The 25,175-nt window shown below is 40.8% G+C and overlaps 1 protein-coding gene across 6 annotated transcripts in view; it reads left to right on the forward strand.

The window, feature by feature from the left end:
* The window catches only part of rps6ka1 (ribosomal protein S6 kinase a, polypeptide 1), an 89,226-nt gene that overhangs the window by 35,857 nt on the left and 28,194 nt on the right, over positions 1–25,175 (forward strand). The window contains exons 1-2 of one of the 6 annotated variants that reach the window (XM_053237373.1): positions 18,701–18,736; positions 22,313–22,577. The exons of 1 other annotated variant lie outside the window; for it this stretch is intronic. In XM_053237373.1, the coding sequence (XP_053093348.1) occupies positions 22,395–22,577 (183 nt within the window). In that variant the 5' untranslated portion in view covers positions 18,701–18,736; positions 22,313–22,394. Of the gene's footprint in view, positions 1–18,682; positions 18,737–22,119; positions 22,578–25,175 lie in introns of those variants that run through there. 4 more of the 6 variants (XM_053237375.1, XM_053237377.1, XM_053237374.1 and 1 more) reach the window with 4 other exon arrangements.

A 25,175-nucleotide genomic window follows, 5' to 3' on the forward strand; every position in this document is an offset into this window, starting at 1 on the left:
AGGACGTCTGCATGATGACAGATTTGTGTGTGTGTGAATGGGCTGGAGCAGGTGGTGTTTGTGTTGTGTGGTATCACAGCAGCTCAGCTCTGCTCAACCTCAATCTCACACTCCAATCTCTGTTTGATTGCTCGCAGTATCGCACATTTGTTTGACCGTTTGTAAGAATGACTAAGCGTCTAGTGAGAGAAATCGAGTGGGAAGGCAACTGTGCACACAGTTTATACAAGTGTTTGAAAGCTTGGCACACACACACACACCCACTTTGCTTTTGCAACCATGTCTTTTTTCCAGGTAAACACACACACACACACACACACACACACACACACACACGATTCCTCTATTTATTCACAGACATTTTGCTGTGTTAATTGTCTTCAAAGGCTCCAGTCTGGTTATTTACTTTGAGATTATTTTTTGCTCAAAAACAGATTTTTTTTTATTCATTTCCACCGAAGCATCTTTAATCAGTTCTTCAGAAATTATACTGCAATGGAAATTATGATAATCTTTTATCTGGAGTAGTGTAGAGTCGATTACACCTCATATCTTGCATCCATTTATAGTTACATTTAATGTTGTGGAAAGTTCATGAAACAAATGAGTTCCAGATTAGTTATCATTTAACAACCATTACTTTGCCAGCCTCTCTTTTTTTTCTCTCTCTTGAAGTTGTCATGTTAGAGAGAAACCTGAAAGCTCAAATGCAGAAGACTTTCCAGTGGTGAGAACTTACTGACTGAGAAGTGCTGACACTGGAGCCTCCTTCCATAAATGTTAAACTTTCTTAAACAACACATTTTTGATTTGTTTATTATTATTAGATGTAGATTATGTGGACTGCCTTCCATATAAGTCCTTGGGCATGAGTTGTTACTCAACAACACCACGTTAGAAAAAGCCTGCGATTTGCCTTGCTGCCAGGAAGCGCTGCTGTTATAGAAAATTAATCAACATGTTTTGGCCAACCAGATTTGAGAATTGAACAGCACTGTGTTATAATACAATACAGAACTGCAAACTGAATCTAATAATTTATAATTTTCAGTTTTTATTTCTACTCAATTCAGGCATTTTTAACAACAGATATTATTGGTAGGCTAAAGAAGTAGTCTAAAAAAGTTAAGAATTTATTATGGTGTCCAAAATAATTATTGATTGTTGCATGGGTTGTTAATAAATGACATAAATGAAGTGCATTTGTGTATCTCTTTTCCCAAGTGGGTTTTACCAGTTAGTAACTCAAAAAGTCAGAAGTTTTGCATCTTTTTATGTTCGTCCTATTGTCAGTAGATTGTAAGTTGAAATCCCGATGATTCCACAGTCATCTCTGACCGTGAGTGTAGAGAGAGAAATTGACCGTGCTCTCAGGACAGGACGAATGGCATATTCTCTCCCCTGTCAATCACAGCAGCACTAGCCAATCACAGGCATCTGCGAGCTCATGGATGTGGAAGAGGGTTGATAGCGCTTTCCTCCAAGTGTATTGCGCTGCCCTGTGTAGCATAAACAGCAGTTTGAAAAGATGTGGTTGGCTGTATTCAGTTCTCGAAGGAAGCATGTGTTAGCCTTCACCCTCCCCAAGTGGTAGCTGTCGTGTGATGGGGAGCTGGCTGATGGGTGGGCATTGACAGATGACTACACTGGGGGAGAAAAATAGGCAAATAGGATCAGCCAAATAAAAAAAAAAAAGTAAGGTAAATGTTTTTAAAGTCAGTCCAATCCTGATGGATAAAAATTTGTTATTCCATTCCAAATGTGCTGTTTCACTCCAAAATACACCACTTCAGCCAGCTCTTGGCTTTGCGCATAGTGATCTTAGGCTTGTGTGAGGCTGCTTGGCTCGTCTGCTCCTGATGCACAGCTCTTGTGATGATGTTGCGTCTAGAGGCAGTTTGGAACTCTGTAGTAAGTCACGGAGCAAAGGATAGGCAATTTTTTACACACTTCAGCACTCGACGGCCCCGCTCTGTGAGCTTGCGTGATCTACCGTTTCATGGCTCAGCTTTTGTTGCTCCTAGACACTTCCATTTCACAATAACGGCATTTACAGTTGCCCAGGATCTAGAGGGGCAGAAATTTCAAGAACTGACATGTGGCAAAGGGGGCATTTTTTAACAGTGCCACATTTAGAGTCACTGAGCTCTTCAGTACAACCCTTTCTACTGCCAGTGTGTGTCTGTTTGAATGGCTATGTGCTTGTTTTAATGCATCTATTAGAACTGGGTGTGGCTGAAACACAATCATTAGGATACATATGCATACTTCTGGCCATATGGTGTACACTAAATGTTTTGAGTCGCCTAATTTCATGTCTGAGTTGAGTTGCTGGTAAGACTAAATGAGATTAAGTCCAGATCTAATGACACTCTTAGGAAAAACTGGTCCAACACTTTACCATTACTTGTCACAATAGTGTTAAGTTAAGTCTTCTGTACTGTACTCTTACTGTGCAATAAGCTATAGTACTAACTACAGAATAAAATAATGAAGCTCGCAGAAATGCAATTCTACAGAAAGCCCAGTGTGAACACCGCAACCCAGATTTTACAGTGGTGGGATATTACATTACTTTTTGCTCCTCATCCAAGGGGAATTTGTCGAGGGTGTGTTAGCAACAGTATTGGACTGCAGTCATGGAGTGTCCATGATTAGCCAAGTGAGAGTGTGTTACATGTATCAGAACAGCAAACTGACCAAAACCACACTCATTTTGGTGTTTCTTCCTGGTAGAGCTGAACTTGGCCAACCGTCTCCTTGTCATTGGGGTATCCGCGGCAACATGTCGCCATGGCAGGGCGTTCATGGTAGGTAAGGTGGTGCTGTATGTTAATAATAATTCTGTGAGCTTATTCTCTACGGCCTGTACCTCAAAGTTATCACAGTTACACTAAAGCACACACACACGGTGTGCGTGTGTTGCTAGGACTCATGTTTTGGAAGGTGCTGGTAGGAGGGTGTATACTTGGGGGATAGCATTTCTTGGGCCGTTCTCTGATCCTAAGGCTGTTCTCTGATAAGGGGTGTCTGTGTGTGTCTCAGTGTGTGTGTGTGTGTGTGTGTGTGTGTGTGTGTGTGTGTGTTTGAGTGAGAGAGAGAGTGTGTGTGTGTGAGAGAGAGAGGTAGAAAGTGTGAGAGACAGTGCACTGCTTGAACTCGTCATTGGGAGGAGACTGGGTCAAATACTTTACATTCCGATACAATGAGCAGGACGAGGCAGAACTAACTGCAGAACTGGGAACACACGCACACTGCAAAGCTGCTTTTCCAGTGTATTTTTCCGTTGATGTATCCAAGGTGTCAGTGTGTTTCTATGGACAGCTGTAATGACTGAGATTATCCATGTGTGTATCAGTGGTGACTGCGCACTAAAACAGGACCTGGATTCTGTGAAAGAAATCCATGGCGCTAATAAAGAGTTCGTGTGAGGTCATATGATAAAGACGACTAGTAATATAAATGTTTTGTAGTAAATTTTGTACTAAATACAGCAAATCTTTTTTGCGGGGATTTTTTGTTTGTTTGTTTTATTGATTGTCCAGCTCTGAATAAGTTGATGAGAGTTCACTATGCACAAGGCGTAAAGGTAGATAGATTTTCAGGGCGGACAGACAGGCTGAGTATTTGAGGTCTAAGACTTTGCTGTCTGTGCAGTAAAGAAAACAATTTAAAATCCATACTACTGCTCATGGTTGTTACTACTAACTGGATTGTTATTGCACACTTTATAAAAGCAGGCACAATAAAGACTCCTAAACCAAGGGTTCTTCCTAATGCATGAAGTAATAGCAGGGAATTTATTAATTCTTTGGTCAGATGTAGTTGTGTGTAAATGACATGTGACTATGATGGCAAACACTATTCATAAACCCACCCCTCTAACAGTCTGCTGTGCCCCACACACAATCATCCACATCATCACTCTCACGATCTGTACTGCCACTGTCATGGTCCGTACTCCTACTGTCACTGTCACTCTTGCAGTGTGTACAGCTGCTCACACAGCCTGTAAAGCCACTCCTGCAGTCTGTACTGCTGCTCTTATGGCCCACAACATGAGTCTTACAGTCTGCATTGCCAGTGCCACGGTCTGCAATGGCATTCTCATGGTCCGTAGTGTCTCTCTCACGGTCTTGCCTCTCTTACAGTCCAAAGTGCCACTCTTGTATGCAGTACTGTCACGCTCATGGGCTGTATAGCCTCTCTCGTGGCACATGCTGCCGCTCTCGCGGTCTGTACTGCTCTCACCCTTGTGGTAGGTACGGCCACTCTCATGGCACAAAGTAGCACTCATACAGCTCATACAGCCCATACAGCTGCTATCACAGTCTTTAATTGCCTCTCTCTCTGTCCATACTGCAGTTCTCACAGACTCTCAGCCTGTACTGAAGTATGTAATGCTACACTTTCAGCCCACAACACAAGTCTCGCAGCCTGTACTGCTGCTCTGGCAGCCTGTCTTGACACTCCGTAGTCTGTACTGCCATTGTTACGGCCCGCAACATGAGCCTTTCAGGCGTACTGCTGCTCTCATGACCCACAGTGGCACTCACAACCTGTACTGACACGCTCGTGGTCTGAACTGCTCTAATGGTTCACAGCACTACTCTTACAGCCCGTAGTGCCACTCACACACTCCTTACTACTGATCACCAGAGACACTGCAGCTATTGAAAGTCGGCTATTATTCAGCTGGAACCACTTAAGTTCAGGGATCAACAAATAAAGTGCTATGCTTATAACACTGTTCATGTATCTGTAAAACCGTGTTTTGTGTGTGTGTAACACTATCCAGTATTCATGAGTGTTAATAGCATGTCATTATTTCATAACGAGATGATTTTAATTACCTCTGTGTGTGTACATGTGTGAAGAAGGCTCTGTCCTTCAGCCAGTACCAGCTTTTTGCAGAGCGTATTACATTTCAATCCATTCATTTCCTGTTCATGTGTCTGCCAGCACTGCTGAGACTTACAGTCTCTCACACACTCACACACACACACACACACACACACACACACACACACACACACACACACAGAGCACGAGAGAGCGAGGACAGGCTTGACAGAGAGAGGGGGTGGTGGGATGCTGAAAAAGAGAGCAGGATGGAGGGACAAGAAGCTTTGGTAGATTAGAGGATTAACCAAGTCCTTCCTTCTGTTCTCTCTCTCTCTCTCACTCACACGCGCACACACACACACTCACTCTTCGTCTCTCTCCCTCTCCTGACTTAGCTGTGATGCAGTGTGCATATGTTTGTGGTTATTTATGTAGTTGCTGTGTCAGCACTAGAATGACATCACTTCCTGCTCTGGCCTCCACAACCTGACTTGCTGATATGATGACATCATCCAGTCCCACACTGCAGAGTGTTGCAGTGTAGCTGATTTGACTGTTAGTCTGTCAGATGGTTTGAGACGTGTGTGTGTGTGTGTGTGTGTGTGGGTGTGTGTGTGGGTGTTTGTGATTATTATGGGTTTGTCCTTGGTTTATCAGAGGCAGGGCAAACTCAACCTTGTTCAGCATTAGCACAATAGATACACTATCATGTTACACATCATATACACACACGTACGCTCACTCTTGCACACTCACTCGCTCACCTGAAAATTGAATCCTGAATTTCCAGCGTTTTTTTATCGACACGGTCACATTGGCAGTCAGATCTGAAATCTCATCTTTAATGAGAGCTAATGACTGCAGGGGTCAGAGGTCAGGGTATGACAACAGGCAATAAGTATTGTGAGCGAGAAGTTTAAATAGGAGTTTATGCTTTTAACAGCTAAAAGCAATCAAAGTAAGTATCGACATGGTATGTGTAATGGCTGTCTGTAATATGTTTGTGATGTGTAAATATCATCTCCAGAAATATAACCTACGCGGATGTCATCTGTGTTACTTATACTTATCACACCACATCTGATTACATAATGGATTTCTTCCTGAACTGGTTGAATCCCAGACTGGTTCCTGGATGTGTGTGTGTATGTATGTGTGTGTGTGTGGTTCTTCCTCTCAAACACACACACACAGCACACTGAGTCGACTCTGTATCCTTGCTTATTTTATTAGTTCTTTGTCTGTTTCTACTTTGTTTTCCTTTTTTTTTTTTTTTTTTGCTACATGATTTATTAACATGGTTTAATAGCTGGCGCTACTCTGAAAGGTTGCAGCCTGCTGAGTCATTTAGGATCTTTCTTTTTCTCTTTCTGACATGAGCACAGAGCAGTAGGAAAGATAAGAAATGGAAATGAAGAGTTTGATCAATTCTCTCGAGTTTGCATAAAACCCAGTAATGGGTTTCAGCTAATAAAGAGTAAGTGAAGTACTCAATAACTTGATTACAGACTTCACCAGTACTCCAGCAGAAGCTTAAATTAGAGAATTTCATTTGCATTGTTAAAGACCTTAAAAACCTGTTTCTTCATGTGAAGGGTTTTCCTCCCACAACTCACATGCAGCATCTCAGGCTGTTATATCCAAAGTGACATTCTGACAGCTGTTGTAAACTTTGCACCTGGTCATAAATTAGTGTCTGAATGGAAGAAGTGTTTGACAGCTGAAGCAGTTTGTCAGCCTCCATCACCTGCTTTCTCTCTTCCTCTTACTCACTTCTCCTTTTTTCCTTAGTTTTCATCCTTCACACTTTTCACTGAGCAAGATGAAACTTTTCATCCCTGTTTGCACTTACAATAACACTAATCAACTATAACATTAAAACCACTGACAAGTGAAGTGAATAACAGTGATTATCTCATTACAATGGCACCTGTCAAGGGGTGGGATATAATAGGCAGCAAGTGAACAGTCAGTTCTCGAAGTGTTTGAAGCAGGAAAAATTGGTAAGTATAAGGCTCTGAGTGACTTTGACAAGGGCCAAATTGTGATGGCTAGACAACTGGGTCAGAGCATCTCCAAAACAGCAGGTCTTGTGGAGTGTTCCCGGTATGCAGTGGTTAGTATCTACCAAAAGTGGTCCAAAGAAGGACAACCAGTGACCCAGCGAGAGGGTCATGGGCACCCGAGGCTCACTGATGCACGTGGGGAGTGAAGGCTAGCCTGACTGGTCCAATCCCACAGAAGAGCTCATGTAGTACAAATTGCTGAAAAAAATTAATGCTAGCTATGATAGAATGGGGTTAAAACACACAGTGCATCGCAGCTTGCTGCGTATGGGGCTGTGTAGCCGCAGGCCAGTCAGAGTGCCCGTGCTGACCTCTGTCCACTGCCAAAAGCACCTACAATGTGGACGTGAGCATCAGAACTGGACCATGGAGCAATGGAAGAAGGTAGCCTGGTCTGATGAATCACATTTTCTTTTGTATCCTTTGGATGGCCTCGTGCTTGAATGTCACTTTCCTGAGGAAGAGATGACACCAGGATGCACTATGGGAAGAAGGCAAGCCGGCGGAGGCAGTGTGATGCTCTGGGCAATGTTCTGCTGTTCTGATAGTATATCCCACTCCTTGACAGGTGCCACTGTAATGAGATAATCAATGTTATTCATTTCACCTGTCAGTGGTTTTAGTGTTATTGCTGATTATGTGTATATATAAACACACTGGGGGGTTGGGGGTGAATACTTATGGAAGGTGCTGTACTTTCGATATGTCTTGATATAATGAATTGATGCACCTCTGCTAGCCAATCAGAAATGAGTATCTTCAGGGTTGATGTTGTACATCATCTAACCAGTTTTCAGCACATGATGGAGTCCTTGAAGGTCTCACAGAAAGTTGTTCTAAATTACACTGGTACATCTCTCTCTCTCTCTCTCTCTCTCTCTCTCTCTCGTGCACGCACACACATACCTCTCTGACAGTCTGAGAGCCATTAGAGTCCTGGAGAAATGAGAAAAGTCAGCCAGGCTTGAAGTACATTATACACTTGTGAGCTTATAAGACCTCATCGATTTTCTTTCTCTCACTCGCTTTAAACACCGCCACTATTCTTCCCAAAGATAATAGGTGTTTAGCTGGAACAAAGGTGTTCAGTTAGGTTGAGATCTGGTGACTGTGAATGCCAATGCATATGATTTACATCATTTTCATCCTCATCAAAGCATTCAGGGTTTGATGGGCGGGGTCATCCTGGAAGAGACCACGCCCCTCAGGCTAGAAATGGTTATCAAGGGATAATCCTACTTCTGATCACTGAACTGCAGATCACTGAACAGAAGAACTGCAGTATTGATTTGCAGTGATGCGTCCCTTTAAGGGGACATGTACAGAGTGACTGGTTTTTCCACTAATATACAGTTTATCAGCTTCTCCGCACAGCTCACCTGATAGTGCGCACTCTGCTTAGTGCCCTACATCTACACACCTCAAGGTGTGTCAGATCATTACAGGGCAATTTATGTCTGTGCTGCTTTTTATCACTTTGCTTTGAGCAAGGTGCCCTTTGGACCCTGACGCATATTCTATCACACGTCTACGCACACACACATTCTCTCTGTCTCTCTCTCTCTGTCTCTCTCTCTCACTATGTGTGTGTGTGTTTAAATGGTGATTATTAAGGTGCTCTTTGTGGTTTAACAAGGCAGGGCACACTCGACTCAGAGTTAAGAGTTATCTAAGTGATAGATAAACTGCTGCTCTGACTCATACACACACTATCTCGCACTCTCACTCTTTTGCACACTTTCTTGCACACGCTCACTTTCTTCCACTCTCTCTCTTACACTCTTTTTCACACTCACTCACTTGCACACTCACACACTCTTTTACACTCGCGCACAATCACCTCCCACCTCTTGCACTCCTGCCCTCACTCATACACTCAGGCACACTCGCTCGCAAATCCTCCCTCGTGCACTCACACACTCAATCGTCTACTCACACTGATTTGCAAGAGCTTTGCATTACCCCTTGTTTACATAATTATCTAGAATTATTTATAGAGTTGTTTAGATGGCAGCACCATGTATTCAGGTTTCCTCTGGAGAAACCAGGGCCAGTTTTAGCTCTAGGAATCTGCTCAATTCCTGCTTTAGAGTCATTTCTTCACTGTTCCCCAGAAATGATTGGGGCGGAGCTTGGTGTACAGAATGTGGCTGATTGGTCAAAATTCTTACATGGTGTTTTAAAAGATCTGTGCTTCTCTAACAAGTGAATACTAAACCTGAATTTTGATCATTTCTGCAGTGTTTTTGTTTGATTGTTTGCTTTGTATTAAATGACGAGTTCAAAACGGGAAAATAAAATGTCACAGTACTTTGTGTGCACAGCTGGATTAAAAAGCTGTGTTAATGTTAACACTGAATGTCACCTCTGTAGCACAGTTTTCATCACTTCTGGTAATGAACATGAGATAAGAATCAGAACACACACACACACACACACACACACACACACACACACACGTACCCACACAGTAAAATGGGAGAATGGACTTTACAGAAAACACTATCTAAGGCAGAAAACAAGTCTTTGAATTGAACTTGATAAAAGTTGTTGTCTGTTAAGTCTATTTTCATTTGTGCTTATGTTTATAAATTCTTATAATCCCTCATAAAGCTCTAAAATGAATTATAAGTAATGTATGTATTAACTGTAGTTAAATATTCACTGTTTCTAATCATATCATGGCCATATTGTTACTCGATATTCATTTCTTGTGCCAAATCACAACAATATTCAGTGCATTCTTTCTCGTGCGGTAGTGCTTAAATAAGAAAAGAGATAACAGGAATTAACTCATCTCACGGACGTTCTAAAGGATTAAATGTAAATGTGTAAAAAGCATGAAGTGTTATTTGTTATGAAATTAATCGTTGTAATCATCGGCAAATTGTTGTGGTATTAGAGGAATAAAACAGTTCGGGTTGTGCTGTTGGAAGAAAATAATCCACAATGGGGTGGTGTGATACAGCTTGACGTGAAGCAGTGTGAATTTTAGCTACCTAAGGTGGATTATTTTCCTACATCATGTCCCTGTTATATTCCTCTTAATTTTCCTCCACTCTCAGAGTGTTTTTTTTTACCATTAGTGCCAGATTAGAAGCAGAACATTGAATCATGAATATAGAAATGGATATCGTGAATAGGAAATGAGAGTCAAGTGTTATCTTTTTTCCTTGTTTTAGTTTAGGGCTTTGTCTTAAAGTAATAAGGGAAATGAGTTGTAAGCAGTGGGAGTGCATCATAAGTTTTTAATTAAGTTTATACTTTTCCAGTGAGCTAGCATTACCCATAGCCGTAACAGAGCTGCTAGTTGCATCTGTAGTTGTGCTATTGATTGCTGAGTGGTGTGTGCAGGCTCTGTGTCTGGTGTGTGTGTGAGAGAGAGAGATGGTAATTTATGGAGCTCTGTCCTGGATTTGATGGTTTTATTGTTTAATTGAGCTGCTCCTGGCTTGAATCAGGCGCCTTTTTGCAGACACTGGTCATCCAGTTTACTGTCACCAAGCGTCCTCCAAAACCGAGGGGACCTGTGTGTGTGTGTGTGTGTGTGTGTGTGTGTGTGTGTGTGTGTGTGTGTGTGTGTGTGTGTGTGTGTGTTTGCATTGGCGTTTGTGTGTGGGAGGACTGTTTCAGACAACGTGCTTTATCAAGTAATACAGGAGCATCTGTACTGAAAGAGAGTAAATTGTGTGTGTGTGTGTGTGTGTGTGTGTGTGTGTGTGTGTGTCAGGCCAGGATTAGGACCACAAGGGGCCCTGGGGCTATAGTGACTCCATGAGCCCCCTCTATAATATTTTACAAGGCACACACACACACACACACACACACACACACTTGCTCTACACTAAAGTAAAACAGTGTATGCACAGGGGGTTTTTGTAGAAAGGGGCCCCTTTAACTGTATAATAAATTCCACAGACCCCCTCAGTATTGATTTATTTCAGGAACATTATTCAAATTTTTCTATTGCTTTTTTTCTAGTGCTGAACCTTCCACCAGTGGATCCCAAGTTGACGCTGGTGCTTAGACCCCTGAGTATAATAACTATAATATGTGTACAGGTCACTATCTGTGTCTGTCTAATCTCAGAGTGAGTATTCTAGGTCAGGGGCTCTCGAACCATTTGGCCGCCAACTTCCCTTAACTGTAAAATAAATTTCACAGATCCTGTGAGCACAGATTTATGCTTTCGACTAGAACTCATAACTCTGAATTTCTGACCTCTGCCTAGGAAGAGCCATAGAAAATACCCCCTCGACTCAAAGTTTTTACTTGTAAACTCAATGCGGTCTCCTCAGCCTCGAGTTCAGCAAGTGATATCAAATCAGCATGGCTGTACACAGCCTCAGCAGTAATCGAAGTAGCACTTCTTTATTTTCAATGAGTTATAGTGTGTGTACAATTAGCTTGTTACATCTTTAACATTGACTAAACACTTCTCTGTTTTGAGGAGGCAAATATATATCACTGTTAGCTGGCTAGCTTGTTGCTAACCAAAGATGAACACAGAGGCATCCATGTTTTTTTTTTCCCCCACTTTGTAGCTTGAACGCATAGAGGTCTAAATTTGACGTAGTTCCGACTTCCCACTTCCGAGGTAAGTATGCAGGATTATTCACACTATCCAACTATTAGGCTCATTATTTAAATGTGTAAAATAATGTTTTGTTTATTTATTGGACCCGTGGAGGTTTTATTCCTGAAAATTCCACTCACAGGACACATTAGGTCCAAGTTGACATTATTTATCAACCTGCGTAATTTTAAGTTATTGAGGATTGGATTCAATTCAAGCCATTAGTCAAAATGGCTAATAATTTTATTGCTGTGTGTTGTAGGTTGTGATTTCAAATACTTTAAGAACTTTTTTTAATTATCTTGCACCCCCAGTCTATAATTCACAGACCCCACTTTGAGAACCACTGTTCTTGGCAATAAGCACAAATATAAGCTCACAGTAAACAGCTGAGCAACAGCGTTTACACACGAGTGCTGTGGGTCTCATGCAACTGATACACCTTGTTAAGCTTAGGTTTTTTGAAAGGAACATTTCTGATTTTTATATTGTTTTTCTGAGGCAGAAAACTTGCAGCTGAGATTCTGGCAAGCCACCTGTCTTGTTAATGCAATCATTTTGCCCATCTTTGGCAATAACAGCAGGCCAGCAGCACAGTTCTGTCTGATCTGATGTCCATGCTATGACCTGAAGAGCAGCTGGAGGTGGTGATATTTCATCTGGATCAGTGAATATTACTGAGACTCTGAACTGAAGTGATCAGTTACTTTTTTTTTTTTTTTTTTAGTTGTAAGATTAGTCTATCTTTTCTCCTTTTCCTTTTTTCTCTTTGGAGCTCTGTCAATTTTTTTAAAAACGTTTTTCACACACTCATTTTCCAGCCTCTGAACATTTAGCTGTTTGAGATGGTGGTCTGCATCATTACGCCAGAAGAAAAGCCATATTTCCAGTGGACCAAGAAGCAAAACAATTACAGTTTCACCAATCATATTCATTCTTTCATTCATTCATTCATTCAATCATCCATCTTCAGTAAGTGTGTGTGAGTTGTGTCTGTGTGTGTGCTATTGCACGCTATCACGTAGCAGTGTGTTGTCATGGTTACTGAGCTCATCTGTATCACTATGGTTACTCTACAGCCAGTTTTTTTTCCCTGCTCCCCATTCTTTGTCTTTATATGTCTCACTCATTCTCTCGCTCTCTTTCTCTAAATCTTTTTTTTCTTTCTCTTGTTCTCTTTCTCATCTTTTCATGTGTTCACTCTTCCTACCTCTCCGTTTTCCTAGTCCTCATTCACATTTCATTTTCACAAACGCGCATTCATTCATGAACCTGTGAGATTACATCACTACAGTGAGCACGGCCAATCAGCGCCTGAGTGAGGCTCAGACAGAGATTCTGATTGGTCAGGTTTCTTCTGTGCAGCTCACTTAATTAGCAATTCAATTTTTTTTCCTTTTTTTTTTTTTTTTTTTTTTTTGCCTTTTGAGGTGTCCTTTGAGGTTTTGAGGAAACCTTTGTCAGTCTTTACTTCTTATTTATCCCTTTTTCTGCTTCTCTCTCTCATGTTACTGTCCATTCTAGGGTGCTCACAGTTTGACTTTTGACCCTGACATGCTCGTGAGATTGATTACGATGAGTAGAACACAGCAAGGTAGTTCGATTATCTGCTTGTCTGAGTTGGAATGCTAACAAGCTTCTGACTTAACTGTTGCACACCAAAGTATTAAAAAACGATTAACGTGTTTGCAGTGTGTCTGTGTATGTGTGTGTGCACATGAATACACATGCAGTCTGTCTGCGTGTGCATGAATAATGCATTTGGAGCAGTGGGATTTCTTGCACATAGCTCTTAACTTTTATTAGTATTAAACCAGTGATGGGCGATTGTTATTACATCATGTAATAATGTTTCAGTATGCAAATGAAGGCCAGACCTATCTGCATGTTTCACTTTTTGAAATATAAAGCAATGTGTTACGGACTTTCAGTTGATTTTAATGTAATCCTGTGTAATATTAAATGGCCCCAAGGGAAATCTGGCAACCTTGGAGGTGTGAACTACTTGCAAGTGATATGCCTGTAGTGATTTGTGAGTTGTTACAAATACGTGTAACCTTCCCTGAGTAAATATTGTGGACTTGCATTGCCAATGCTAAATACAGCCCACATTCTGTAAGCACAAATGGAAAGAACAACTAAACAAAGCATATTATGAAGACTTCGATCTTTAATCAGCTATTATTTTGTTACCGTTGTTGTCAAAAAAAACCCTCTACTCTTTGTAAAGTGGGTATGCAGAGGACTGTGAGAGATGGACTTTAGTGGAGTGGAGGACTTTAGGTTAGAGGCAGACTGTAGGGGAGCGGAGGACTTTAGGTTAGAGGCAAACTGTAGGGGAGAGGAGGACTGCAAGAGGCGGACTTTATGGGAGAGGCAGACTGTAGGGGAGCGGAGGACTTTAGGGGAGAGGCAGACTGTAGTAGAGCGGAGGACTTTATGGGAGAGGCAGACTTTAGGGGAGAGGCAGACTGTAGGGGAGCGGAGGATTTTAGGTTAGAGGCAGACTGTAGGGGAGCGGAGGATTTTAGGTTAGAGGCAGACTGTAGGGGAGCGGAGGACTTTATGGGAGAGGCAGACTTTAGGGGAGAGGCAGACTTTAGGGGAGCGGAGGATTTTAGGTTAGAGGCAGACTGTAGGGGAGCGGAGGACTTTATGGGAGAGGCAGACTTTAGGGGAGAGGCAGACTTTAGGGGAGCGGAGGATTTTAGGTTAGAGGCAGACTGTAGGGGAGAGGAGGACTGCAACAGGCGGACTTTATGGGAGAGGCAGATTTTAGGGGAGCGGAGGACTTTAGGGGAGTGGAGGACTGCAAGAGGCAGACTGTATTGGAGCGGAGGACTTTATGGGAGAGGGGAACTTTAGGGGAGAGGCAGACTGTAGGGGAGCGGAGGATTGTAGGGGAGAGGCAGACTGTAGGGGAGCGGAGGACTGTAGGGGAGAGGCAGACTGTAGGGGAGTGGTGTATTTAGCCTTCTTTAACTGGAATTGCTGAGGAGGATCTCCAGCTGTATGCTGTGGGTTCAATGGGATTTGTGTGAAAAGGTCATTGGGAACACAGCTAGATTTTTTTTCCTGTTTGAGAGAAATGGGATTGGTGGAGGAAATGTTTGCAGAAGGATAGAGAGCAGGAGAGAAACATTTAAACACACATGCACACACACATGCACACACCCTCGAAATGAAAGCGCCTTGTGTGTGTATCTGCTTGTCTTGTGTGTGAAACTTTTGAAGAGAATTGTCTCTGCCTGCAGTGACTTGAGTTAGATGAGTTCTCTGTGTGTGTTTGTGTGTGTGTGTGTTTGATAAAAGACTGCTTTTAAAATGCTATTTGACGAAGTTCTGAGTAAAATCACTTAATGTTCTCTTGACTTTCACATGTTCACAGTCATATGTGAGGATTTTATCTTTGCATTTAACACGTTGAACATGGAGCTCCTAAACTCTCCTTGCTGTCTGTGCCTGACCCAGTCTGTACGTGAATCTACCACTTTCGCACAGATGAGAGACAGTGTGTGAGGCAAGAACATCAGATCCACTGAGACTTAGCAGTGGAGAACCACAGCAATAAGATTTTTGGTATCACAAAGATTCTGATTTAAATCGACATTAAAACGTTTTTGTCCTTCTCCCTCCGCTCTTGTTCCTCTATAGCTCATCTCACTTCGTTTCACTTTTCTTGTCAGTACTAATCTTTCTCTATACCTGCTATTTCACCCTCTAATCCCTCCGCCAGGTTTTACTGGCAGAGATTAATGAGGGAAAGCGGATGCTGTTTCATCATACAGGCCTTTAGCTTTAGTGAATGAATGTCTGACCCCTAGTGGTCAACAGGAGAAATACACTTTTATTAGCTCTCTCTGGTTTCTATTGCTATGTTCTGATAATAAAGTGCAGCTGGGTGTGTGTTTGTGTGTGTGTTTCTCAAATACAGCAATGTCAGGCCTTCATTAAGTGCTGTTCCTCTTATGTACCACCTCATTAACATTTTTCTGCATATTCATGTCCAGTGGTGGATGCTTGTGGGCATGAAAAGAGGCACACACACTCACATGCACGTGCGCATGCTTCTGACAGTAAGATTTCTGACTATGGACCCCAAACCTCCCACCCTTTCAACAGTTTCCTGTGTGTGCGAGTATGTGTTTAGATGCTGATGTAAATGGATGCAGCAAGACAAAAGCATTGCTGCATATATTAATTTCACTGATGGAGGAGTTCTCATATTCCAGCTGTCAGGTCTACAGCAGTGTGGAAACACACACACTGCTGAAAGTGAGCATCTAGCCTTCTGTGGTGCGAGTGCTTAAAAATACCAATTTAGGGTAAGGTACTGTGTTCAGTGTAATGGAATAGTTTAGGGTTGTGGGTATTAGGTTAGGGTTATGGGTACGAAGGTTAGGGATATGGGTACCAAGGTTAGAGTTGGCATACTGTGTTTAGGTTTAAGAGTACCAAGGTCAGAGTTTTGGGTAAAAGGTTAAGGTTGGTGGTACCAAGATTAGAGTTGGGGTACTTGGGTTAGGGTTATGGGTACTGAAATTAGGGTTAAGAGTACCAGGTTTTGGCTTAAGAGTACTGCTTTTGGTGGGTGAGGTCTGAGCATTTGAGTTACTACTGAGCTCAGTGTTAAGTTTATTTATCTACACTAATACACTGGCAGTTAACATAGATAGGTGTGTGCGCATGTGTGTGTGTGTTTGTGTGTGTTGCGTGGTCACTGGGTGGCTCGGCTCATGAGTTGGAGTTTCCTTAGAAAGTTCTGGTATTTATTTCCGCCTCGCTTACCCATCCTCTCTTTCTTCTCTCTGACATACACACACAGTGTTAGCCATTTATATTTGCATTTCCCCTTTTTCACCCTCTGACTGTGTGTGTATACATGTATGTGTGTGAGAGTGTGTATGAGCTGTGAGTGTGTCATTGGTCTCTGTGTCAGCAGTGAGCTCGGACATGTGGAGGCATATCTTTCGTACCAAACAGCGCGTGCCTCAGGCAAGTTTACTCCGCTCTATCCATCCATTTAGCAAAGAGAGGGAGAGAGGGAAAAGAGGGAAAGAAGAGTGGAGTGAAACAGAATAGAGAGATTATTACAGCCTGTAGTTACAGACATGCAGCTACATGTCTGCGCTACACTAGGAATCAGAGAGTTGGGGTGTGTGTGTGTGTGTGTGTGTGTGTGTGTGTGTGTAGGAAGTCTTAACTGCAGCGTATCAAATGTATGACAGGAAGCACCTGTAGCTGCTTTTTCTTTGACCTGGGAAAATCTCACCTGTTTAATATTCACCACACCTCATTTCACTCATAAATCCACCGTAAACTCTTCAGCACATGTGATGTCACCTCAGCGTTAACACTCCACTGAGCACCTCAGGCAGCTCTACGTAATGTTTCTGAGACAGGCTTTAGCGGTTAGCATATTCGCGTTATAGACTGGGATAAGTATTATCTGACTGTGGAGCAGAAACGTTAACTTGCATTTATAATCAGTGTGTTTGACTTGTTTTACTTGTATAACTGCCACTTTTGAGGTTAGTCATGTGGTCAGTTTAAAATAAATGCAATCTATTTATAGTTATAAGTGTCTTTGTTTCATATGTTAGATAGGACTTTTGCATTGTTAACTGTAAATGCTGGGGATTAGTAGGATTTTTATTAGTAACCGTGGATTTTAGGGATTAGCAGTGTTGGGTTTAGTAACTGTTGATGTTAGGGAATAGTGGTGTTTGATAACTGGATATTAGGGATTAGTAAGTCTTGGATTAGTAACTGTTGATATTGGGAATTAGTAGTTTTTGGTTTAGTGACTGTTGACATTAGGGATTGGTAGCTTTTGCACCAGTAACACTAGATGTTAGAAATGTGTAGTGTTTGGATTAGTAACAGTACATGCTATGGATTAGTTGTTTGTGTTTGTATTAGTAACTGTTGATGTTGGAGATTAATAGTTTTGCATCAGTAAAAGTAGATATTAGGGATTGGTAGGTTTTGGAATAACATTTATAGTGTTCAGATAAATAACTGTATATTTTAGGGATTAGGAGTTTTTTGGATTAGTAACAATAAATGTTAGGGAATCATAGTTTCTGGCTTAGTCACTTGATTTTAGGAATTGGTGATTGATTTAATAACTGTTGATGTTCAGGATTAGTAGTTTTAGTTTAGTAACTGTTCATGTTAGGGATTAGTATTTATGGATTTAGTAACTGATTAGAGTTTTTTGTGGTTTTTTTTTTTTTTTTTTTTTAAATGTTTGTATTAGTGGCCCTGTGTGCAAGGACTGCTGTGAGTGTTTCATAATGAGGAAGTTTTTTTTTTTTTTTTTTTTTTTAAAGTGGGGCTTAATTACAAACACACTCACTGCTATGGAGAATAATTTCTAGCTTTTTAACACCTTTGCAACACCAGCGTTTGCACATTTTACTCACAGGCAAACTTCGATTGAACTTTCTGAGTGTTTTTGTGTTTTAATCAAAATTGAACGCACACGACTGTGTTGCAATAACAGATGAAACACAGGAAGCGCTACCTTGAGCAAGTGTTGTCCTGGCACACCTCTCAGTTTTAGTAATGTTAATGCCTGTGATGGTGCTCATATAAACAGAGCTGTATCCCACACTCTAGTGTTTGAAAGATTTTTCACAATAATTCATTTAGTTGCTGAGGAAAAATTCACTTGAACAGCCTCTTAGCTAGTCAGCTAGTACAATACGAGATGATCAGCTTACTCGAATATGACCACTTTGAGTTGATTCATGCTTCATGATTGATTATATTGCACAGTCATTTCAATGCTACTTTTGTAAAAGAAGCCACAGCTTAAACTGGGCACAAGCTTACAATGTATCACGGGTAATTTATGGTGTTGTATGGATTTTGTGTGTTCTATAGTTTGGAACGTTTCTTAAAATGATGTTCTAGTAAGTAGACTAAATAGACATGGATTCAGGATGGAGCATGGCTAACGCCTTTGGTAGAACAAGACAGATTAACACAGGAAAAGCTCTGACATGTTGAAACAGTTTCACTCTTCTTTATCTCCTGTTGGGCAAAAATAGGAAATAAGTGTTGAGGCAATAGTGGTCAGTCTTCCTGCACGTGTGTGTGTGTCATAAAGTAAAATGACGATTCCTGTCAGGATGTAGGGGGGATGTAGAAGCTGATTCTTTCTGACAAAGTGCAATTCTTCCTCCAGAAAGTGTGTGACATCACGTGGGTGGAGAAGGACTTTGCCAATATTAACAGGAAGGTAAGAACACACCTACACTTTAAGTGTGAGCTTTAAAGGCTCCTTTTTTTGGTTTTAGCTTGATTTGCTGTCAACACTCATTGTTTAAATGTGTTTTAGAAATAAGCTTTTATGTGAATCAGCGTCTCGTTTATTTGACGTTAGAGTTGTTTAACGTGAGAAATCTTACAAGAAGTTATCTAGTCCTGTCATAATTTTTATTTTTTATTATTTTTTTAGTCTGGTAATTTTTAGTCAGTGATGGGCAGAAAGGACTGGTTGCTATAAATTGTTGGGACGAGGTGATGCAGCTCTTTCCCCACTCACATTACTACAACTCCACCTCTGTGCGCTTTGATTGGCTAGTTGCTACATCACTCCCTCTGCAGGCCAACTACAGCTCGCTGCAGAACAAAAAGTCCATGGGGTGGAGTTGGACCTCGTCTAGCTGCTCCTACGTAGACAGAGTCGAGCCAAAAGATGGAGACAGTTCTGTGTGTTTCAGCCTGGATAAATGTATTCAGTGTGTTGCTTCATGTCGCACAGCATGTGGGTCAGGGTTAGTGGTTAAGCTTATGCTGATAGGAGGGGTTGTATCAGGTCTAGCTCCACCCCTGGACTTATAGTTCTGCAGGTCTCTGTGAGCTACGTTTACTCGCAATCCTTTTCTCTGTATCACAAAGCAGATATGCGCATAAATCAGCCTTCACTCACAGTCAGTTCGCAAAACGGAAATTTACATCACTATAGCAACCATTAAAACAAAGAGTGTTGTCAAAATCAAGGAAAATGTAGCCAACAAATCTTACAGACTTGTACTGGATATTGGGCTTGTTCTTATCAGTTGGTAATGTTGAGACTTGAGCTCATAACCTTCTGATCAGTAGCTCAAAACCTTAACCAATGAGCCCCCTAAATAATTGTTTCTAAACGTCGTTGTGCAGCTAAAAACCTCACTTTCAGGCCACAATGATAGAAAAACAGCTTCTGTTCTTACACACTGACTCAAACTTTGTAACTCATGTCTTTTTATTTTCTTCAACAATGACAAAATGATTTATTATATTCCAAAATAAGCCCATTTGTGTTCTTCCATGTTCCATGATGCATTAATTCATACACAGGTAACACCATTTTAGTATGACTTTGATAAGATTTGAAATGTTCCAGAGAGCAGCCACTGTATTTGTAGGCTTACATTATACAAAAAAGTCCTAGGTTTTCCCTAGCTTTTTCCCTAGCTAGGTTCTCCCCACAGAGCTTAGGTGCTGTCTGGGTTTCGGGGATGGTCGTGGTCGGGGAGGTTTGAAATTATTCAAAGGAAATTTTAAGTTATTTTAAGTTTCTTTCATATTGTTTTTGACAATTATCCTTACCATAATTGTGAAAGAAGGCTGGCAATGCTTATTCTACTTATAGTCAAAAGTCTATTCGTTTCACCAGTTAACATGTTTGAGATTTAATGAAAATATACGTGGATTACCTTAACTTGTACACATAGAATAAACATGTTGAAATACGTATGTAATTCATTTGAAAATGCAACCGAAGGACATAAAGGAGGCAGACAGAGAATTTCTTGATTTATTTCAACATTATTTCGTAACGACTTATTTGAAGCGGTCACCTGCTTTACGTAATAATCCTATGGATTTTTCAAAAAATGCCCTGACCTTCTTTTGGGACGCTTTCAGCTGCATTTTGGAACTTTTTTTTTTTTTAATACGGAAAAATGCTTTAGCCAGCAGTTTTCATCAGAAAAAGACAAAACCTAACTTTGTTTAGCTACCAAGCCACGTTAGATACTAACGTTAGGTCAGTCCAGGTATCTTTATTTAACGTCAACTAGCTAGTTTCGCTGGCTAAAATAACTTAATTCAGTACATGAATATCTATGCAAGTTAGCTAGGTTAGCAATTTCTTTAGTTATTGTAAACATCCACAAGAATTACTCCCTAGCCAAAATTGTTCATACTTAATTTATTCTTTGTTGAGGCTTATCTTATCAATGGCTTACAACTTGCCTATCCGAGTCGATGGTTGTAACTACCATCCTGAGTTGATGGTACAGAGAAATATCCAATCAGCTGTTTGATTAGTTTGGATATGAGCATCTGTCACACACTGATCACACAAACGTTCGTCCAAACACTGATTGTTGATTGGCAGGTCATTCCTGTTGCCAGCTTACCTTTCCGTTTGAGATCAAGCCACCACTTTTTTTTTTTTTTTTTTGTCAGCACATAGATCTCTCACCATTGTTTTTACATTTGTTCTGATATCTCGTCTAAATGCCATTTTTTGTTCATTCGGCTTAAGGGGCTCCGCAAAAAACACTCGGGCACTGCGCCTAAGCCTTTCTGCGGTAGGGAAAACCCTGCTATCGATCTTTTAACATGTATACCTGTATGTGTGGTGTGTAGTTGTGTATACTGTTCTGTTCATTTACTGTCATTTATCGTGTTGTACTGCTCTCATAGGTGTCGAAAAGACGACTACAAGAATGTCTAGGGCCACCAGCAGGTCGATGTGGAATGTATATAATGAGATTTTGTCGGCAGAAAAAGCCGAATCCCGCCTGCCTATTTAGTCCTCTATGTTCTCCTAGTCATCTTTCTAATACTTATGAGAGCAGCACAACACAATAAATGAACAGGTCAGTATACAGAACTACACAGTGCACTAGAGAGTACACATTAGCTGTAGAAAACAGCGTAATAAACATCGGTGTAACTGACACTGATAGTGTCTCCTCTATGATGATGAACTCAGATACGGATTAGAATGAACACTGAACGGTTCCCGTCAGCTTTGTTTTCCTGAGAACTGTAATTTATAATCTAAACTACAAACTGGAATCATATTCTAGCACACACGAGCGAGGCTCTGTACAGGCTTTAGATGTCACTGTAATGGCAGATTTTATTGGATTTTATATTACTTTCTTTTAACAGCTTTAAGTGAAGACACAGTGTAGGTGATGTAAAACATATCCGCTACATTTTAAAAAAAACTTCATTCTGTCATTAGTGAAAGTGTTTAAAAAGCTGGTGTAGTTTTAGACCATGGTTGAAATGGAAGTAAATCTTTTCAGAAGTGTGTGACACAGATGCCTAAACGCTTCAGAAACACTTTTTTTTTCCTTCTTGATCTTCAGTCTCATCCCTAGCAACTTTCAGATCAAAATTATACATATGAGAATAAGAGATTATAAAACCTGATAAAGCCTACAGAGATCAGTGTAAAGTGTGTGTGGGTGGGGGTCTTGCTGGCAACAAGGTGTAGTGTGCATTCGTACACTGGACAAAGAGCTAGAGTGCACAAATGAGCAAAGCATTATGGGATAAATAGATTTATTTCACCTTCTCCTCTATCACCATTTGGGACACAGCCAAGTTTGTGGGTTTAAGCAGTGTCTTTTTTTCATTCTTCTCTTTCTTGTGTTTTATTTATTCTTTCTTTCTTTCTCTCTCTCTCTCTCTCTCTCTCTCTCTCTCTCTCTTCCTTCCTGTTCTACTTCCGCTCATATCTTTCACTTTTGGCACGCATGCATACTAATACACAAACCCTCTCACACACATACACACACACCCTTAGGCCAGGCTTGGCGCTCAGATGGCATTACAGCGGGCAGAGCGAGGCGATGGAGAGATGCCCGGGCTAGCAGAGAGATGACGAGATGGAGGGAGAAAAAGAGAAAAGGAAGTTCAGAGTGAGGCAGCTACTGACTCTCTACCTGTTCAAAAGGCATCAGAATAAAGCACTAGCGAAGGTCTCAAACAGCGCTTGTCCAAGAACTGAAACTAGCAGCATCAAAAGCTCGACAGCGTCAAGCACAGCATCTGCAAGGGAACAGTGGACGGTCAGTACAAAAAACACACTAGCGCTTTAAATGGCATACTATGGAGCTTTTTAGGCCTCGTTTGCACTAGCCTGCCTCTTTAAAGCTGTGACAAAGCAATGTGACTTTTTAACCTAAAATTAATTTAAATGAATTGAATAGAGAGGAAATTCTGTATGGAGATGCTTGTACGTGGTTCCTTTTATTTAAAAAGTCATGCAGTTAATGTGTAAAATGACCTATAAAAGCTATAAGAGGATTTTCTCTTGTGTGTTTAGCTTTTTTTTAATGGTTCCACGCCTTTCTTTTAAACACAAGATGTTTTTATTTCTTTTCAGTTCAATGTAGAACGTGTGAACTTTGCGTGAAGTTGCTGTGTTATACTTTGACAGCTTGCGTCAATGTGTGTTGTGTGTTTTCTGTGTAAGCAGCAAGAGCGTGGAAACAATTTATCCACCGTGGTTGAGGTGACATGTGATGCAAGGCTTTGGTCAGAATTTTACCTAACAGATGAATCAGCTGTTTAAATGCCTGTAACATACACAGACACACACATTTTCAAATTGCAATATTATCATATGAGCATAGTATTGACAGTACTGCATCTACCTGCACCTGGCTCAATGAGTAGTGCTTTGATTGTAAATGATGCATCATGTTCAAGAAAGTGTTATCGTACACCATAATAAGGCTCTGACCCTGTCTGTGCACGTGATACGTGTTTACTCTCAGTCACTAGCCTCCTGCAGTAGTCTGCATTCTTACCAGAGCAAGAAAGTAAGAGCACGCCTTTCTTTTATAAGTTACACCCGAGTTCTGCTCATGATGTTTACATCTCCAACTGGTTTAGTTCTAATCTATCTTGCTGATCGCCTGACGTAGTATAGCCCATCTCAAGTGCTTCACTCTGCTAAAACAGGCCTGCTGTTAGTCCTGAGGATCAGTCACGGCACAACTGGTGAAAGAAGCATAGTGGTTGTTCTTACTTCACCCTGAAATTCTAAAATGCTTTTACAAATGCTAGCTCAATGATGGTTTTCAATAAGCAGTTAAAAACCTTTGGTTAACTCGCCCTGTTCTTAGTCTTGGAACTTATTTTATTAAATAGACTTTGCATGATTTGTACATCTCTGAATTGTCTTAGACACACAGTTACTATATTAATACAATCATTGCTTCTTTATTAAATAAAAAATACACAGCCCACTCAAAGTTTTGCTAGGATTAAGTGTAAAATAATATGTGGTGTGCTAAAAGTGCCTTATTAAAATCATAAAGATTGTGGCCTGTTCTGATTAGATTAGATCTACATTGTTTTAATTAAATAAAGTCTAACATTTCAGAATGTAATAAATATTTAATTCTCATTTCATGTTTCCCTGTTCCTATATTCATATTTCAAGAAAAATGCTAAAATATAGGTTTCAGTAACTTTTGTCTAGCAGTCTACCTTGTTTTGACTATCTAATCTGACCAATTTATTATTTATTATTATTATTATTGACTAAGATTACGAGATACCGTGTGTTAAATATTGCAGTCCATAAATGATGTAGACCTTGTTAAGTAAATCAACCACAGTAAGAGTTACATCATGTGACTGCACATTACTTTTTTACATCAAGACTATTTTGTGTTTTTGCATAAAACAGAAGAGCTGCCCTCTAGATAAGGTGAAGGATTATGAATAATAAAGGCGATATCTTTGTGTGCGACATGGTGCTGCAGTGGGTAGTGTTAGTGACTCACATCTCCAGGTTTCGGGGTTCGATCCTGAGCTCGGGTTACTGTTAAGTAACATCATTCCCGTGTCCTCAGAGATGGGGATGTATTCTTGCCTTGCATTGCACCCAGCATTTCCGAGTCAGGCTCCAGATCCACAGCAACCCTGACCAGAATAAAGTGCTTGCTGAAGATGAGTGAATGATGAACAGAAGGTTTGTTTTGTCTTGGCATTTGACTTTCATTTGAGGTGAAAGTCACACGCAACAGACTAATTTCTTCACAAGGACTCCAAGTTGGACATTTGCACTGTGCTCTGATCTGGTTGGCTGGGTTTGTGGGTTTTTTTTTTTCTTCTTCTTCTTCTTTTTTTTCTTTTTTTTTTTTTTTTTTTTTTGAAACGCATGACATCACTTGGAGGTTTTTCTGAGAAGTTGAACTTTGAAACTTTGAACTTTTGAAAGCTCTCCACACAGCTGCAATTTTAAATCACCTTCCGGCAACTTCCCACAGAATTACATGTGAAATACAGGCTGGAGGTTGTGGGGGAAAAACTAGTCTTCTCGAAAACATTTAACACTTTTAGGAAAAAGATTCCTCTTTGGATATTTAATGCTTCTGGGCTCTCTTAAGCAGTTGTTAAACCCTTAATGTGAATGAACTCTTAAGGCTTTTTTAAGTAGTGTATTAATTTCATGAAATGCCCCAAGTTCTGTAAAAACAGCATAAAAGTCCAGCTTTGCAGATTTTATCGTACAAGTACACATCCTAGTAGACAGAAAAGACAAATCTGTGAATGTGGTTCTGGAGCGAGTGAGTGAGTGAGTGATTCATACCATCATAGTGCTTATGGGCTTAAACTTCACGCCACTGTATATAAGTAAATAAGACTCTCTA

The sequence above is a fragment of the Pangasianodon hypophthalmus genome, chromosome 10 (assembly GCF_027358585.1).
Source record: "Pangasianodon hypophthalmus isolate fPanHyp1 chromosome 10, fPanHyp1.pri, whole genome shotgun sequence".
NCBI lineage: Eukaryota > Metazoa > Chordata > Actinopteri > Siluriformes > Pangasiidae > Pangasianodon > Pangasianodon hypophthalmus.